This window comes from Lagenorhynchus albirostris, chromosome 2 (genome assembly GCF_949774975.1).
Source record: "Lagenorhynchus albirostris chromosome 2, mLagAlb1.1, whole genome shotgun sequence".
NCBI lineage: Eukaryota > Metazoa > Chordata > Mammalia > Artiodactyla > Delphinidae > Lagenorhynchus > Lagenorhynchus albirostris.
In genome coordinates, this window is record NC_083096.1 from 167,373,749 (window position 1) to 167,392,063 (window position 18,315).

The window sequence follows — 18,315 nt, forward strand, 5'->3', positions numbered from 1 at the left end:
GCTACAAGCTATGACCTGCATTTCAGAACTCACCAAGGTGGAAGAGGAGTGAGACTTACTCTGATCTGATTCACGCAGGAACTTTCTAGCAGTTAGAACTACCCAACAGTGAACTGCCTCAGGAATTTTCAAACTGAGTTCTGGGGACCCCCAGCATCCTGTGAAAATTCAAGACAGCCTAAATATTTGCATAGGACTCTATTTGCATAGTACATTGCATAGGACTCTATGCAATGTCCTAATTTTTAAAAAAACAACCATACACACTCAAGGATAGTAAATGTCAACATTTAGCATGTTAACATTTAGTGTGTGCTACCTTAGAGGTTATTATAGTGGTTCAGAGCAAGCAGAAGTCAGACATCCTGGGTTCAAAGCCTGATCCCACCTCTTACTTCTGGTGTGACCTTGAGTAAGTCACTTAACCCCTCCCTCTGAATTTCAGTTTTCTCATCTGTAAAATGGGGATAATACCTCACTGGATTATTGTAAGGGTTGCGTGAAGTATTCTATACAAGGCATTTAGGAGTGTAAGGGCTCAAGAAATGACAGCTATTATTTTAAGCTGTTAATGCATTATCCCCGTGCATGTATTAAAATCTAATATTAATAAAAGCCTACTGTAGGCTAGGCAGCATTAACTACTACTTGTGGATCATCGTATTTGATCCTCACAAGCAACTTGAGAGGAAGGTACTATTACCAATCTCCCTTTATGGAAGAGGAAATGGATTTAAAAGGTCAAGTGACTCATCCAAATAAGAACTATTAAGTGGCAGAACCCAGGACTATTAACCTTGAACAGAGGACTGGATACTCTTGATCACTGCACTGGCCCTCACCTGGGAACTGCTTAAACATATGCTGTTGATTAGGAAGTTAGTATATCTTCATTGCTCTTTCTTAGATTCCAGGCCCACGACATCCTGTCATGAACAAGCAAGTGCACCAGTGAGGCACATCTGCACAGTGCTCCATTCACACCTGGGCTGTACCTTCTCTCATCCTGGCTTCACAGGTATGCAGTAACAAGGCTGGAAAACATTATTAATAGTGTTGTCTTTGGGTGGTAGGAATATGGATTGTTTTTTTAAATCTTTTAAATTTATCTTTCCAAAAATTTGACAATATGTACATATAACCATTGTAATAGGAAGTTTAAACCTTTTCTAATTACTCATAATTCTAGCACACTAATGCATTTAAAAAATAACAGCTTTATTGCAGCTAGGGAAGTAGATGGTTATTACTAAGACAACAACACTGCACTGAGACGTGGTAAGTGAATAGTGGCTGCTTTTATAGATCCTAAAAGACATTCATATACTAGAGTAGTGATTGTGCTGTGATCGATATTGACTTGTTTCTGTTGTTTTTGATTTCTTAATTCCTTTGAGTGTGTTGCCAATAATTATATTAAATATTAAGTTTTTAGTATAGATTGTCCACCATAAATGATTGAGAATTGCTGCTGTGAGGGTGATAGAATAAAGTAAAGAGTAAATACTGAAGGAGCAAAGGATTGGTAGAGCATAACATCATTTATTCAATCCTTCATTCCTTAGTATTTATAAATGATGTAAGTTCCTTAGGAAAAAAGGTGAGCAAAATAAAACTCAAGTCTGTTCATGAAAGATTAACTTCTATGAAAATTAAATCATGCTCCTGCTGTTAACAACTGAAAAAACAGAGAAATATAGGAAACATAGTTTTTAGACATTGAACAACAGGGAGCCCAGTACTGTAATCCCTGAGAGAAGAAAAACGAGGTGAGCCCCACAATTGCTCCAGCTTAGTGCTGGGGGCAGTTTCTAGGCCACAGTTCAGGGTGAGGGAAACCTCAGTTTCTGAGCTGGGGAGATAGAAATCAGAGTTCAGGGAGACCAAAGCAGCTGGAATTTACAGGGTAGAACACCATAAAGGAGAGACCTGCACATAAAAAGTTCAGAAATAGGAAGAGAGTTCTCCTTAAGTCTTTGGCTGAGGAATGATGGGCACATGCATGAGAAGAAACTAAGACGGGGGAAAGAACCACCAGAAGGCAGTAGGCTGAACAATTTCTGGGCCTTACACAGAACTGGGACTACTTCATGTTCCCATAAACCAGAATAGAGAGACACTATATCAGATGAGGATTGATTGGGCAGAGTCTATAGAAATATCATGTCTTAGTAGTAGAGATAAATTATTCCTAGAATAAAAGCTGCTCTGGATTCACTATAACAAAGCTTAAAAAGCTGGAAAGGAGCATATGGGTCTGTAAGTTACTGGAAATTGTGCCAGAAAAAAAAAAATGCAACACTCTACAGAAATACTTCAAAATCCAGTACCCAACAGTGTAAAACTCACAATATCCAGCGTCCAGTACAAAATTGCTGGACATGAAAAATACAGGAAAATATGACACATATCCAAGAGAAAGAGCAGTCAATATTAGCAGTCCCAGAAATGACAGAGATCATAAAATTAGTAGAAAAGGGGCTTCCCTGGTGGCACAGTGGTTGAGAATCTGCCTGCCAATGCAGGGGACATGGGTTCGAGCCCTGGTCCGGGAAGATCCTACATGCCGCAGAGCAACTAAGCCCATGCACCACAACTACTGAGCCTATGCTCTAGAGCCCTTGAGCCACCACTACCGAAGCCTGCACGCCTAGAGCCCGTGCTTTGTAACAAGAGAAGCCACCGCAATGAGAAGTCCACGCACCACAATGAAGAGTAGCCCCCGCTCACCACAACTAGAGAAAGCCCGTGTGCAGCAACGAAGACCCAATGCAGCCAAAAATAAATAAATAAATAAATTTTTAAAAATTAGTAGAAAAAGACATTAAAGCAGGTATTATAAACATGCTCAAATATGTAAAGGAAAACATGAACATAATGAAGATAGAAATGGAAAATATTTTTTAAAAGGACCCAAATGTAACTTCTAGAGATGAGAAATGCAATATTTGAAATAAAAATATAATAGATGGGATTAACAGCAGATTAGAAACTACAGAAGATCATTGAACTTAAAGGCAATATACACTGTCCAAATGAAAGTGGGTGGGGAGGGGCAAGAACAGAATCTCAGTGATTGTGGGACAATATTAAGTAATCTATATACGTATACTTGTAGCTCCAGGAAAGAAGCCAGGGTGGCGAAAGGCTCAAAATTTTTTGAAAAAATAATGGCTGAATATTTTCCAAATTTGATGAAAACTATAAATCTGCAGATTCAGGAATTTCAATGAATCCAAAATAGTAAAAACATAAAGAAAATAATAAAATGATGCAAAATCATCATCAAAATCAAATTTCTGAATAAAAGTGATAAACAGAAAAACTTAAAAATGGTGGGTAAAAAAGATATATTAGGACATAAGATAAGAATTACAGTGGATCACTTATCATAAACTATGCAAGTTAGGAGACAATGGAGTAATACATTTTAAAGTTGGGGAGAGGAGGGAAACTGTCAACACAGAATTCTATTACCAATAAAAATAACTAAGAAAATGAAAGAAAAAAAGATTATTTTAGGCAAACAAAAACCTAGAGAATGCATTATCGAAAGACTTGCACTACAAGAAATGTTAAAATAGGTTCTGCAGACAGAAGGAATGTGATACCAGACAGAAGCTTAGATAAACCCAAAGAATTAAAGAACACTGACAATGGTAAATATAAAATACATTTTTTCTTATTTTAATCTCCTTAAAAAATGATTGACTGTTTAAATGAAAAATAACACGAGGGACTTCCCTGGTGGCAGCCAATGCAGGGGACATGAGTTCGATCCCTGGTCTGGGAAGATCCCACATGCCGCAGAGCAACTAAGCCCATGTGCCACAACTACTGAGACTGCGCGCCACAACTATTGAGCCCCCACACCACAACTACTGAAGCCCGTGCTCTCTAGGACCCACATGTTGCAACTACTGAGCCCGTGTGCTGCATTACTGAAGCCTGCGTGCCTAGAGCCCGAGTTCTGCAACAAGAGAAGCCACCGCAATGAGAAGCCCGTGCACCACAACAAAGAGTAGTCCCCGTTTGCCACAACAGAGAAAGCCCGTGCATAGCAACAAAGACCCAATGCAGCCAAAAAATGAATAAAATGAAAACAAGTCTTTAAAAAAAAAATAACATGAGATTCATAATATATGTAGAACTAAAATGTATCTCAACAAAAGTATGGAATGTGGGAAAGGGAAGTATACTATTGTAAAGTTCTTACATTGTATGTGAAGTGGTGTTTTTTTTTACTGTGATAAAGATGTAAACGCTAAACCTTAAAGCAACTGCTAAAAATAAAATAGGTATAGCTAATAAATCAGCAATGAAGGTAAAATTGAATCATAAGAAATACTCATTTAATCCAAAAGAATGAAGGAAAAAAGGAACAAAGATCAAATAGGAGAATGGTAGATTTAAATCCAACCATATAAATTTTTACATTAAATGTAAAAATTTTAAACACTCCAATCAAAAAGAGATAACCAGGGCTTCCCTGGTGGCGCAGTGGTTGAGAATCTGCCTGCTAATGCAGGGGACACGGGTTCGAGCCCTGGTCTGGGAGGATCCCACATGCCGCGGAGCAACTAGGCCCATGAGCCACAACTACTGAGCCTGCGCGTCTGGAGCCTGTGCTCCACAACAAGAGAGGCCCGTGCACCGTGATGAAGAGTGGCCCCCACTTGCCACAACTAGAGAAAGCGCACGCACAGAAACAAAGACCCAACACAGCAAAAATTAATTAATTAATTAATAAACTCCTTCTTCTTCAAAAAAAAAAGAGATAACCAGAACAGATTTTAAGAAACCAAGATCCAACTCAACTATAGGTTACCTTTAAGAAACCAACTTTAAATATAAAGACACGGATAGGTTAAAAGTAAAAGGATGCAAAAAGATACAGTTTGCTAACAGTCAAAAGAAAACTGGAGTGACTATATTAATATCAGAAAAAATAGACTTCAGAACAAGGAATATTACCAGGGATAAAGAGGGGCATTTCACAGTGATAAAGGGTTCAATTCACCAAGAAGAGGTAAAAATTATAAATGTGCATGCACCAAACACTGCTTTAAAATACATGGAACAAAAACTGACAAAACTTAAAAAAGAAATAAACAAATTCCCAATAATATAATGTGGGAGATTTCAACACTTTTCTCTCCATATTGATAGAATGAATAAAGAGAAAATCAATAAGGATATAAAAGACTTGAACAACATTATCAACCAATTTGACCTAATTGACATTTATTTTAAAAAACCTCCATCCAATAACAACAGAAAAACTCAAAATCCCTCCAGCTACTTGGAAATTAAACAGCAGTCTTCCAAATAAACCATATGTCTAAAGATATTATAAGGGGCTTCCCTGGTGGTGCAGTGGTTGAGAGTCCACCTGCCGATGCAGGGGACATGGGTTCGTGCCCCGGTCCAGGAAGATCCCACATGCTGCGGAGCGGCTGGGCCCGTGAGCCATGGCCGCCGGGCCTGCGCGTCCGGAGCCTGTGCTCCGCAACGGGAGAGGCCACAACAGTGACAGGCCCGCGTACCGGAAAAAAAAAAAAAAAAAAAGATAAGAAAATAGAAGCTAGTTTAGGAAGAAAATGAAGGCACAACATTTCAACATTCATGAGATGCTGTTAAAACAGGGATTAAAGGAAAATTCATAGTATTAAATGCTTATATTAAGAAAGAAGAAAGGTCTAAATTCCATGATTTAAGCTCCCACCTTAAAAAGCTAGAAAAAGAAGAGCAAATGAAGCCTAAAGTAAATAGAAAGAAGGAAATAATAATGGTAATAGTAGACATAAATGAAATAGAAAACAGAAATGGGAAAAAAATCAATGAAACCCCTTGCTGTTTTCTTTTGAAAAGATCCATAAACCTCTAGCCAGTCTTACAAAAAGATATAAGATGCAAATTACCAATATCAGAAATGAAGGAGGGATATTACTACAGAACTCACAGACATAAAGGATAATAAGGGACTATTATGAACAACTTAATGCCAATAAATTACACGACAGAGATGAAATGGAAAATCTTCCTTGAAAGACACAAATTACCAAAGCTCACTCAAGAAGACATAGATAATCTGAAGACCCTATATCTAACAAGCAAATGGAGTTTGTCATTAAAAAACCTTCCCACTGGGCTTCCCTGGTGGCGCAGTGGTTGAGAGTCTGCCTACCTTGAATTCAGCAATATACAAAATTGATAGTATATCATGATCAAGTAGAATTTATTCCAGAAATACTAGGTTGTTTTAACATTTGAAAATCAATCAATATAATCCCATTAGAATACTCAAAAAGAATAATATGATCATTTCCATAGATGCAGAAAAAGTATTTGATAAAATTCAACACCTGTTCCTGTTAAAAACTCTGAAGAAACTAGAATTGGAAGTGATAAAATGCTTTTATAAGAAAACCTACAGGGCTTTCCTGGTGGCGCAGTGGTTGAGAGTCCGCCTGCCGATGCAGGGGACGTGGGTTCGTGTTCCGGTCCGGGAAGATCCCACATGCCGCGGAGCGGCTGGGCCCGTGGGCCATGGCCGCTGAGCCTGCGCGTCCGGAGCCTGTGCTCCGCAGCGGGAGAGGCCACAACAGTGAGAGGCCCGCGTACCACAAAAAAAAATTAAAAATAAATAAATAAAAAAGAAAACCTACAATTAACATCGTCATACTTAATGTTGAAAATAATTGGAGAAATATACCACATTAATGGATCATAACACTCGACAAAGTTAAGATATTAATTCTCTAAATTGTTTTATAGGTTCAGTGCAATCCCAATTCAAATCCAAAGAGGTTTTTTGGTAGAAATTGATCTTCTAGTTGTATAAATTGCATGGTAATTCGAAAGAGCTTATAAGGGCTAGTACCAATGGTTCCCAGAGGGGAAGTGTGCTGGGGGGGGAGGGTGAAATGTGTGAAGGGCATCGACTGTATGGTGATGGATGGTAACTAGACCTGTGATGGTGATCATTTTGTAGTGTACACAGATGTCAAATTACAATTCTATACTCCTGAAACTTATATAGTAATAACTTTAAAAAGAACTAGTATAGTCAAAATAATTTTGAAAATGAAGAGCAAAGTTGCAACTACCTTGATTTCAAAACTTATAAAGCCAAGATAGTGCGCTGTTGGTATAAGGGTATACATATAGTTCAAAAGAACAGAATTCTTGGACTTTTGATGACTATGCCAAAATAATTCAATAGAGAAAAGGATATTCTTTTCAACAGATGGTGCTAAAACAACTGAATATTTAAATGCAATAAAACAAACCTGACCTATATCTCATGCCAAATATAAAATTTAATTCAGAATGAATCTTAGACCTAAGCATAATAGCTAAAAGCATAAAACTTCTAGAAGAAAACATAGGAGAAAATATTTGTGACCTTGAGTTAGGCAAAGATTTCTTAGACAAGACAAAAAAGAATCACAAACCATAAAAAAAATCGATAAATTCGACCTGATCAAGACGAAAACTTCTGCTTTTGAAAAGACACTGTTAAGAAAATGAAAAGGCAAGCCTCAGACTGGGAGCAGATATTTCTAAAACACATATATGATAAAGGGCTTGTATCCAGAATATATTAAGAACTTCTATAACTCAATAGTGAGATAACCCAATTGTTTAAAAAATAGTCAAGATTTGAACAGACACTTCACCAAAGGAGGTAAACAAATGGCAGATAAGCACATGAAAATATACAAATTAAAATGACAATGAGATACCACTATACAATCATTGGAATGCCTAAAATTAGTAAGACTTACCAAATGTGTTGGTGAGAATGTGTAGCAACTGGAACAAATTATTGATACATGCTACCACATGGGAGAATCTCAAAAGCATTGTGTTAAGTGAAAAAAAATAGACACAAAACAGTATATATACTGTATGATTACACATATATGACATTCTAGAAAAGGCAACTATTGTGACAGAAAGAAAAGCAGTGGTTTCCAGATGCCAGGGTTAGGAGGGTATTGACTGCAAAGAGACATAGGGAGCTTTGGGGAGGCGGAGGATGGACATATTTATATCTTAATTGTTGTGGTATTTTACACAATTGTAAACACTTGCCAAAACTTAAAACTGTACACTTTGAACCGATGAATTATATTGTATGTAAATTATCTCAGTAGAAATAAATTTATAAAATTCAAGCCTACAGGAGCTCTGTAAGTAACATCAACAGAGACCACTTTCAGAGTTCCTACTACAAGCAGTGCAATGTGTTTGGGATTTGGGGTCGTGGAACTTGGTAAATCTCAGCCTCTACCCACAAGATTTCTCAGTTTATCCTGCAGATACAACAGAACCCAATCAACATACTTACCAAGATTGTGAAGTGATCCCTACAAATGCTGTATTTTGCTGTTTCAGGTGCTTAGAAGAACACGCAGTCAAGTTTTTCATCAAACACATGGAATATATCACAGAACTTTGCTAAGATGGACAACTCTATGCAAAAAGACCAACACCCTGGCAAAAAATATTCCAGAAAGACTGACAAAGTACAGAAAGGTCTAGTGAATTTTATAACAGAGGTCTTTGGGGACGAGAGCTCCTGACATATGTTCATTTTAGTACATAAGAGCAAATTTTAGGGGGATATAGTAAATCCTGGGTTATACCCACCAGGCCACTCTTAAGTATATCAAATAGATTGCTTTGGTCATTCTCCCACTGCCTCTAGGGTGATGATTGGGAAGAAACTATGAGAAGAAAGGATGGTGGTGGGGGGGAGAAGGAGGAAGAGATCTTACTTTATTTCCTAAAACTTAACCCAAGCCCCCATTCTGCCAGGTTGTTGGAAAGTTAAACTCCAGCCATTACTGGCACAAATGCTATTCCTCCTTATTTCAAGTTTTGGACCTTTCTCAGTAGAAAAAGGTGATGTGATGATGGGAGTCTGGGTGAGGGAGGGGAGAGGTACTCAGATCATGGGTCATCCATCCAGACAGGTGAGAGCTCCACTGTCTCAGCCCATGTATTCCTTTGGTTTTGTTAGTATGCACTAATCCGGGACTACCTCTGGGCTTGGGGAATCATTGCTGAGGCTGGAAACTTCGTTCCAAGATCCTCACTCACTCCACTGCTTTTTCTTTTAGGGGTATTACCACCTCCCTGGTGGGCCTCTAGAGTCCCTGCTGCTCTCAAACCCACAGCTGGACCTCTCTTTCTTCCTCCCATCTTTTGATTTAGTACTCTCTCTTTTTCTTTAATACTTTTAAATTGAAGCTTAATATATATTCAGAAAATAAATCATAATTGTACAGCTTAATGAATATTCACAAAGAAACCACCACCTATGGAATCACTTCTCAGACCCCGTGGTAAACACCAGCATCCCAGAAGCCCTTGTCTTGTCCCTTCCTGGGCATTACCCCCCTTCTCTGCAAAGGTAAACACTACGGCTATCCTGACTTCTAATATCATTAATTACTTTAGTCTGTTTTGAACTTGATATAAATTGGAATCATACAATATGAACTCTTTTCTCTCAGGCTTTTTTCTCTCATGTTTGAGAGATTTAACTTCATGTTTCATGTATCAGTGATTAGTTCATTTTCATTGCCGTAAAATGGCATAGCATTCTTTGTTCTAATGTACCACAATTAGTTTATCCATTATACTATTGAAGGACATCTGGATTATTTCCTGTCTTGAGGTACTATGACTAAAAGCTTTTATGACTATTCTTGTTCATGTCTTTTGGGACATGTATGTATACATTCCTTGGGTCTCTACCTAGGAGAATTGCCGGGTCAGAGTGTGTTTATGATCAGCTCAGTTGACACCACTAGTTCTCCAAAGTGAGCGTGCCAATTTTACTTCCTTACAAGCAATGTATGATCATTCCAGTTGCTCTACATCCTCACCAACACTTTTAGCTCATCAGGGTTTTAATTTGCATCGTCCTTTGATCAAAAAGATTGAGCACTTTTTCATGTGTTGGCTGACTTTTAGGATATTCTCTTTGGAGAAGTGACTGTTCCCGTTTTTTACCCATTTTTTCTATTGGGTTTTTCTTTTCTTAGGAGTTCTTGAAAACATTCTAGAAATGTATCCGTTCGTTGGCTATAGGTAAAGTAAATATCTTCCCTCCGTCTGTGACTTTCCTTTACATTCTCTTAATGGTGTGCTAATGAAGAGAAGCTCTTGATTTTACTATAGGCCATTTTATCAATATTTTCCCTTATAGTTAGTGTATAATGTCTGTCCTATTTAAGAAATCTTTGCCTATCCCAAAATAATTTCTTCTAATAACTGTATTATTTTACCTTTCACATGTAGACCTACGATTCACTTGGAATTGTTTGTGTGCATGGTATGAAGATGTCCAAATCTATTGTTTTCAGTATGTATATCCAATTGCCCAGCACCATTTATTGAAAGAGCATTCTTTTTCTGCTACTCCGCAGTGCTATCATTGTTGTAAATCATGTCTATGTATATGCAGGTCTGCTTCCGGATTCTTTATGCTGTTCAAATACCACCTTTAATTACTGTAACTCTATAACAAGTTTTTTTCTTATCTAGTATAAGTCCTTCAGCTATGTACTATGTTTATCTTGGCTACTCTTGGCCACACTGAATTTCCATATAAATTTTAGAATCATCACATTAATGTCCTAAAAAAATCTTTACTGTCATTTTGATTTAGATTGCATTGATTCTAGACATCAAGTTGGGGATAATTTACATCTTTACAATATTGAGTTCTCCAATCCATGTGTATCCTTTCTTTTATTTAAGTCTTCTTAAATTTTTCTCAATAATGTTTTATAGTTTTCTATGTAGAGGCCTTGCATATCTTCTATATATCTATTCTAGGCATTTGATTTTTATGCTGTTGTAAATCGTACTATTTTAATTTCATTTTCTAATTGTTTACTGCTGGCATAGAAATAAAATTAATTGATTTTTGTATATTGACATTGCTAAATTCAGTTATTACCTCTAATAGGTTATCTATAGATTCTTTTGAAATTTCTCCATATACAATCTTGTCTATGAATAATGACAGCTTTATTTCCTTCCTTTCTGATCTATGTATTTTTATTTATTTTTCTTGGCCTTTGTACAGGTTAGAGTTCTTCAGTACAATGTTGAACAGAAGTATAAAAGCAGTCAACCTGGTTTTGTTCTCTATTTCAAGAGAAAGCTTTCAGTATCATGTTTGGTTGTAGGCTTTTGTCATAGATGCCTTTTATCAGATTAAGGAAATTTGCTTCTATTTCTAGTTTGCTAGGGTTTTCTTTTAATCATAAAAGAACACTGAATTTTACAAAGTGCTTTCTCCATCTACTAAACAGACACTTTACCAAAAAAAAAAAAAAAAAAGATAAACAGGTAGCAAATAGCATATGAAGAGATGCTCAACATCATTAGTCACTAGAGATATGCAAATTAAAGTCACAATGAGATACCACTACACATCTAATGGGATGGCTGGAATTAAAAAGACTGCCCATGGGACTTCCCTGGTGGCGCAGTGGTTAAGAATCCGCCTGCCAATGCAGGGAACACGGGTTCGAGCTCTGGTCCGGGAAGATCCCACATGCCATGGAGCATCTAAGCCCATGTGCCACAACTGCTGAGCCTGTGCTCTAGAGCCCGCGAGCCACAACTATTGAGCCTATGAGCCACTACTACTGAAGCCTGTGCACCGAGAGCCCGTGCTCCGCAAAAAGAGAAGCCACTGCAATGAGAAGCCCACGCGCCGCCACAAAGAGTAGCCCCTGCTTGCCGCAACTAGAGAAAGCCCGTGCGCAGCGACGAAGACCCAACGCAGCCAAAAATAAATAAATTAATTAATTAAAAAAAAAAAGACTGCCCATTGTTGTTGAGGATGTGAAAGTAACAGTAACTCTCACACACTAATAGTGGAGATATACAAAGATACCACAACTTTGGAGAAGGGTTTGGCAGCTTCTCAAAAAAGTTAAAAGTATGATCCAGCCATTCCTCTCCTAGGTATCTACCCAAGAGAAATGAAAACTTATGTCCATTTTAAGACCTGGGATTGAATGTTGTTAATAGCTTTACTTGTAATACTTCCAATCTAGAAACAATTCAAATTTTCATCAACAATGGATAAAAAATTGTCACATTTCTATACAATGGAATGCTACTCAGCAATAAAAAACAATGAAGTATTGATACTTGAACAACATGGATGAATCTCAAAATAACTGTGCTCAGTGAAAGAAACCAGACAAAAAAGAGTACATATTGTATTATTCCGTTCTGCCTCTATTGACATGATCACATAGTTTTTCTTTTTTAGTTTGTCAATATGGTGAATTACATTGATTGTCAAATGTTAACCTATCTTTGGATCACTGAGATAAACCTCATTTCATCATGATGTGTTATCTTTTTTATATATTGTTGAGTTTAATTTGCTAACATTTTTATAAGAATTTCTGCACGTATATTTATGAGGGTTAATGATCTATAGTGATTCCCTCTCACCTTCTGTAATGACTCTGTCTGGCTTTGGTAACACGGTAGTAACTGGCCTCATAGAATGATTTGGAAAATGTCTTTTTCTCTTCAGTTTTCTAGGATAGATTGTATAGAATTGATAGGTGGAGTGTTCTATAAATGTCAGTTAGGTCAAGTTAGGTAATAGTATTGTTCAAGTCGTGTATGTCTATTGGTCTTCTATCTACTTGCTTAAATTATTGAGGGAGGGATTTTGAAATCTCTGACAATTTTTGTGGAATCTTCTATTTCTTCGTGCAGTTCTATCAGTTTTTATTTCCTGTATTTTGAATTTCTTGTTATTGAGTATATCAGTGCTTAGAATTGTTATATTCTCTTGAGGAATTGGCCGCTTTATCATTATGAAATTACCTTCTTTATTGCAGGTAATATTTTTTGCTCTGCAATCTGCTTTGTCTGATATTAATACCTAGCTTTCTTTTGATAGCATAGTGTATCTTTTCCCCATACTTTTACTTTTAACCTATCCCTGGGTTTATATTGAGTGTATTTCTTGTAGACATCATGTAGTTAGGTCTTTCTTTTTTATCCAATCCAACCACCTCTGTCTTGTAATTGGGATGTTTAGTGTGTTTAATAATCACATTAAATTAAATAATGTGTTTAATAATCACATTAAATTTAAATTTAATGTGATTATTGGTGTGTGAGTTTAAGCCTACCATCTATCTATTTGCTTTCTATTTGTCCCATCTGTTCTTTATTTACATTTTCTGGATTCTTTTGTATTGAATATTTTTGTGTTTCTATTTTGTCTACTTGGTTGGCGTTTTAGGAATAACTCTTTGCAATGTTTTCTTCATGGTTCCTTTAGAGCAAGGGTTGGCAAACTTTGGCCCTTGGGCCTAATCTGACCTGTTGCCTGTTTCTATAAATAAAATTTTATTGGACCATAGTTACCTCTATTTGTTTATGTGTTGTCTGTGGCTCCTTCACTCTATAATGGCAGAGTTGCATGGTTGCAACAGAGACAATATAGCCTGCAAAACCTTAAATATTTACTATCTGGCCCTTTATAGAAAAAGTTTGCTGATCTGTACTACAGAGTTTATAACATACATCTTTAATTTTATCACATTCTACCATCAAGTGATATTATTACACTTCACATATAGTAGAAGAACCTTACAACTGTATATTTTTATTTTTTCTTTCCTTGCCTTTGCACTGTTGCTGTCAAACATCTTACTTCTACATACGTTATAAATGCCACAATAGAGTTATTATTTTTGCTTTAAATAGTCAATTATTTAAAAAATGATTTAAATTTTATGTTTATATCTAAATGCATCAATTTATACTCAGGGTTCTACATTTTACATTTACCTACATATTTACTAGTTCCAGAGCTCTTCATTCCTTTAGGTAGATCCAGATTTCCAACCGGTATCATTTTTCTCTTGCCTGAAGGACTCCCTCCATTTCTTGTAGTTCCAGGTTACTGGTGATTAATTCTTTTAGTTTTTGTATATCTTCAAAAGTCTTTGTCTTGCTTTCATCTTTGAGAGATATTTTTACAGGGTACAGGATTCTAGGGCGATAGTTTTTCCCTTCTGGTACCTTAACAGACGTTGTTTCTGATGGTCATCTGCTGTTATTCTTACATTTGTTGCTTTGTGTGTAATGTGTCTTTTTTTCTCTGCCTGATTTTATGACTTCCTATCACTTTAAAAAGACAATTTGATGGGGACTTCCCTGGCGGTCCAGTGGTTAGGACTCTGTGCTTCCACTGCAGGGGGCACGGGTTCGATCTCTGGTCAGGGAACTGGGATCCCCACATGCTACAGTGGTGAGGCCAAAAACTTTTTTTCTTTTTCTCTCTCTGTGGTACGTGGGCCTCTCACTGGCTCACGGGCCCAGCCGCTCTGCGGCATTTGGGACCTTCCCGCACCAGGGCACGAACCCGCGTCCCCTGCATCGGCAGGTGGACTCCCAACCACTGCGCCACCAGGGAAGCCCAGGACAAAAACTTTTAAAAAACAAATTAAAAGTAAAAAAACAAAAAGCAATTTGATTATTATGTGCCTTGGTGGAGTTAAATTCCTGTTTCATGTGCTGAGTTTCACTGCCTTTCTTTGATCTGCAGGTTTATGTTTTTTTAAATCAAATCTGGAAAATTTCAGCCACTTTTATCTTGAAAGATTTTTTTCTATTTCCTCTCTCCCACCTCTCTTCTTTGGAACGTATATTAGGTTCCTTGAAGTTTTCACAAAGCTCACTGATACTCTGTATTTTTTAGTCCTTTTTCTCTCTGTGTTTTGTTTTGGTTTGTATTTCAATGTCTTCAAGTTCACTAGTCTTTTTTCTGTAGTGTCTAGTGTATTTTTAATCTCAGACTTTTTAGTTTTCATCTGTAGAAGTTTGATTTGGATCTTCTTTATATCTTCCATGCACCTACTTAATAAGTTCAGTCTTTTTTCCAGCTTCTTGAACATATCAAATGCAATTATTATTGTAATGTAATGTTCTTGTATTCTATCATCTCTATCATTTCTGAGTTGGATTTGATCGATTGTTTATTTTCTCCTCATTGTGAATTGTATTTTTTCCCTTCTTTGTATGCCCATTAATTTTTTATCAAATGCCAGTTATTTTTACCTGTTGGGTGCTGTACATTTTAGTAGTCCTATGAATTCTTGTGCTTTGTTCTGGGATGCAGTTAAGTTACTTGGGAAGTTTGATCTTTTCAAGTCTTGCTTTTAAGCTTTGTTAGCTGGAACCAGAGAAGCATTTAGCCTAGGGGTAATTTTACCCTATTTCTGAGGCAAAACCCTTCTGCATATTCTCCTTGTGTCCCATGAATTATGAGGTTTTCCACTCTGACTTGTGGGAACAGGAACTATTCCTGTTCCCAGTGTTCAGGTATTGTTTACCCTAACTTTTTCAGGTGAATCTTTCCCCAGCCTCGGGGAGTTTTCTCACATGCCTGGGCTGATTGATACTCAGGAAACTACTTGAGGGGAACCTAGTGCACGTCTCCGGAACTCTTTCTCTGTATAGCTCTCTTTGCTCTGGTTCTCTGCACCATTCACTGGAAGGAATGTAAAAGGGGGAGTTTGTATATCATTTATACATCACAACCCAGACATATAAAATTTTAACTTGATTTTCTATAAATGATCCTTCTGCTTTTTCACCCCAAGTCTGCTCAGAAACCTAAACTTACGCTTGTGTTGCACTGTGTCCTGAAAAATGAGAGCAAGCCCCACTCTGCTCTGGGATTTCCTGACCTCTCTGTATCTTTACAGTGCTTCGCTGATCTGTGATTCTGGGCTGAGGATGAGTGAGGTCTCTTGCTCTGTTCCCCTGCCTGCCTCTCTTCCAAGGCTGCTCCAGATGGTTTTGTGTCCCCTTCCTCCTTGGCAAGAACGCCTTTCCTGTCGGATCCTTCCTCTTCCCTTGATAATATGCTTCAGCTGTGTGACCAAGTCTCACTAGTTTAAGAGCTGGAGGTGCTTGGAAAGGTGGGGTGGATGGCCGGGCGGGAACCAATAAATTACCAAGAGGGTCTTTAAAAAAAAAAAAACCCAGTTTCATGTTTATCTCTTGTCAAAAGGCAAGTTTCTCTTTTTATTCCATTTAAAATAAAATGTTAACAGATAGCTCTGTGTTTTGTGCATTCGTCAGTTCTCTGTTTTGTGCTATTTTTTATTCTATTTTTGTTGTTTAGGTTTTACTGCTGTGTATACAACACAATCCTCCATTCCTGTTAAATATCAGCCTTCCAGAATTCCAGAATCAGAAAAAAAAGGATTTAATAGTCAAGCCAAGCGGTTTTACCATAAAAAGGTAATGGCGCGCCTCTTGGCGTTTTCGTTAAAATCAAATGTAGTAGTTGTTTGTATCAATTTAGCCTGTGGTATGTTTTGTGTCGAAAAGTAACACATTAAATGAGTTTTTAAAACCGAGGGGAAAAAAAAAAGGTAATGGCGTTGTCTTAGAGATACTTTACTTTTAGTCTGGATTTTAGCCTCAGGGGACAGACACGCGGGTCTGGCTGGTGCGTCTGTCTCTGTGACCAGTAGAGGGCAGTGTCATCCAAGGAGCTGCAGCACCCTCTCCAGCTGTGCGCTCTGACTGGGTTGTAGGAATGAGCTGGAAAGATATTAAATCCAGTGGAAAACATGTCTGGACTTATGGGGCCACACTGAAACCAAACATTTTTTCACAAGAAATGTATTTTAAAAATTACTATAAAAATCAAAAATGCAAAAATCCCAGACGTATGAAGTAAAAGATAAAAATCCTTCCCCCCCCCCGCCTCACTCAAAACATGACAGGAAGAACAAGACTTTCTTCAAATAACATAAAAGGAAAAATAAACGAGTCTAATAAACGTAAAATTACCTTTGTGATGACACCCCCCTCTTTTTTTAAGCTTCCTTTGACAATGTGTTAGAACTGTTCCTGCATTTCCCCCTTCCTTACCCTCTTCCCCAAATACCTGTGTCTCTTTTTCTCTTTGATCTGGAACGTTCTGCGTGGGTCCTGGTGGGTCCTCACCTAACTTATGTAATTTCACCGGCTGAAAGCCCAGGTCTGATGTTCTCCCCTCTCACCAGCAGGGGGAGGAAGCAACTCGCAGACGCAAGAGTCTTTTAACATCTTCGTTCCTTTATTCGTTTAACTAGGACCTTTAGAATAACATTCCTTTGGGGAGTCATCATGTCAGTTACCTTTTGCTGCATTCTAAAAATGTTTTTCATCCTACCCCCTCGCCAAGATGGCGAGAGGGGATGGGGAGAGCTGGGTCCTGGACGCAGGTGAGTCCTCGGCAAGCCCTGTGCCCCTTGGCCTGTTTCCTCCTTTGTAAATAAGAGCGCTGAGCTAGAGAATGTTTAAGTTCCCTCCACTTCTGATATTTTAGGATTCCGAGAAAGCAAATAGTAAAGAATATAGTGTGTGTGTACACACACACATATATTTTTAATTACTTGCAGGTTTTCTCCAACGGTGAGAAATAAGCTATCCGCTCAGGTGTTTCCTCTCTATGTTTTAACTGTCCGTCTGTCTCTCTGTCTCTTTTTTGTCTGGTTTTCCATTTGTCAATTTACCGACAATATACTGTCCATCTCTCAGATATCTGCAGCCAACCTCCAATAAAAATAATGACAGCCACGATTTACCGATCCCTACTATGTGTGAAACCAGTTTTAGACCATATTTCTAATCCTCTGAACAATGCTAAGAGGAAGGGTTTATACCTTAATTTAACGGAAGAGGAAACCCGGGCTTAGGGAAGTTAAATGACTGACCCACCCGAGGTCTCACAATGCAGGGTTTGACACATAAGAGGCCCCACATGAATATCTGCTGAATCAACGTTGAAAGAATTAGACCTCAAACCCAGGCCCGGCTCACTCCTAAGCCTCATGCTCTGTCCACACCTGGCACCACACCTCCCTCTGTGGCCCGCAAAGCCATCAAGTCCATCTATGAAAGTCAGCGAGTGCGTTTCTGAAAATGCCTCCGCCAAACAGACCAAACTCAAGATAGGGGAAGATGTCGTGTGTGTAGACCCCATTCTACATGATCGTGTTCTGAAGACTCAAATCCAGAAACTGAATGGTCTGGCTTTTAAAGTTTGCATTTTAAACGACTATTACTTTTCAGAAATTTTTCTGCTGAAGGAAGCAAGGTGGCAGCCAGCCAAAGCTATAGGCAGCATCCGATACAGAGAGAAATAGTACAGAAATTTGATTAGTACTCTTCAAACGTGGTTGCGTTAGTTTGACGATGTGAAAACGTTCATCTAAGCACTTGAAAGCATTTTGTAAATAA

The 18,315-nt window shown here is 37.9% G+C and overlaps 2 protein-coding genes across 4 annotated transcripts in view; one reads left to right on the plus strand and one right to left on the minus strand.

Annotated features, from left to right (window-relative positions):
* The window catches only part of NIPAL3 (NIPA like domain containing 3), a 76,402-nt gene that overhangs the window by 57,236 nt on the left and 851 nt on the right, over positions 1-18,315 (minus strand). The gene's annotated exons all lie outside the window — the stretch shown is intronic.
* STPG1 (sperm tail PG-rich repeat containing 1) overlaps positions 1-18,315 on the plus strand; it is a 51,335-nt gene that overhangs the window by 1,533 nt on the left and 31,487 nt on the right. Inside the window, exons 2-3 of the mRNA XM_060141088.1 lie at positions 8,404-8,544; positions 16,205-16,323. Of these exons, the coding sequence (XP_059997071.1) occupies positions 8,472-8,544; positions 16,205-16,323 (192 nt within the window). The 5' untranslated portion in view covers positions 8,404-8,471. The remainder of the gene's footprint in view (positions 1-8,403; positions 8,545-16,204; positions 16,324-18,315) is intronic.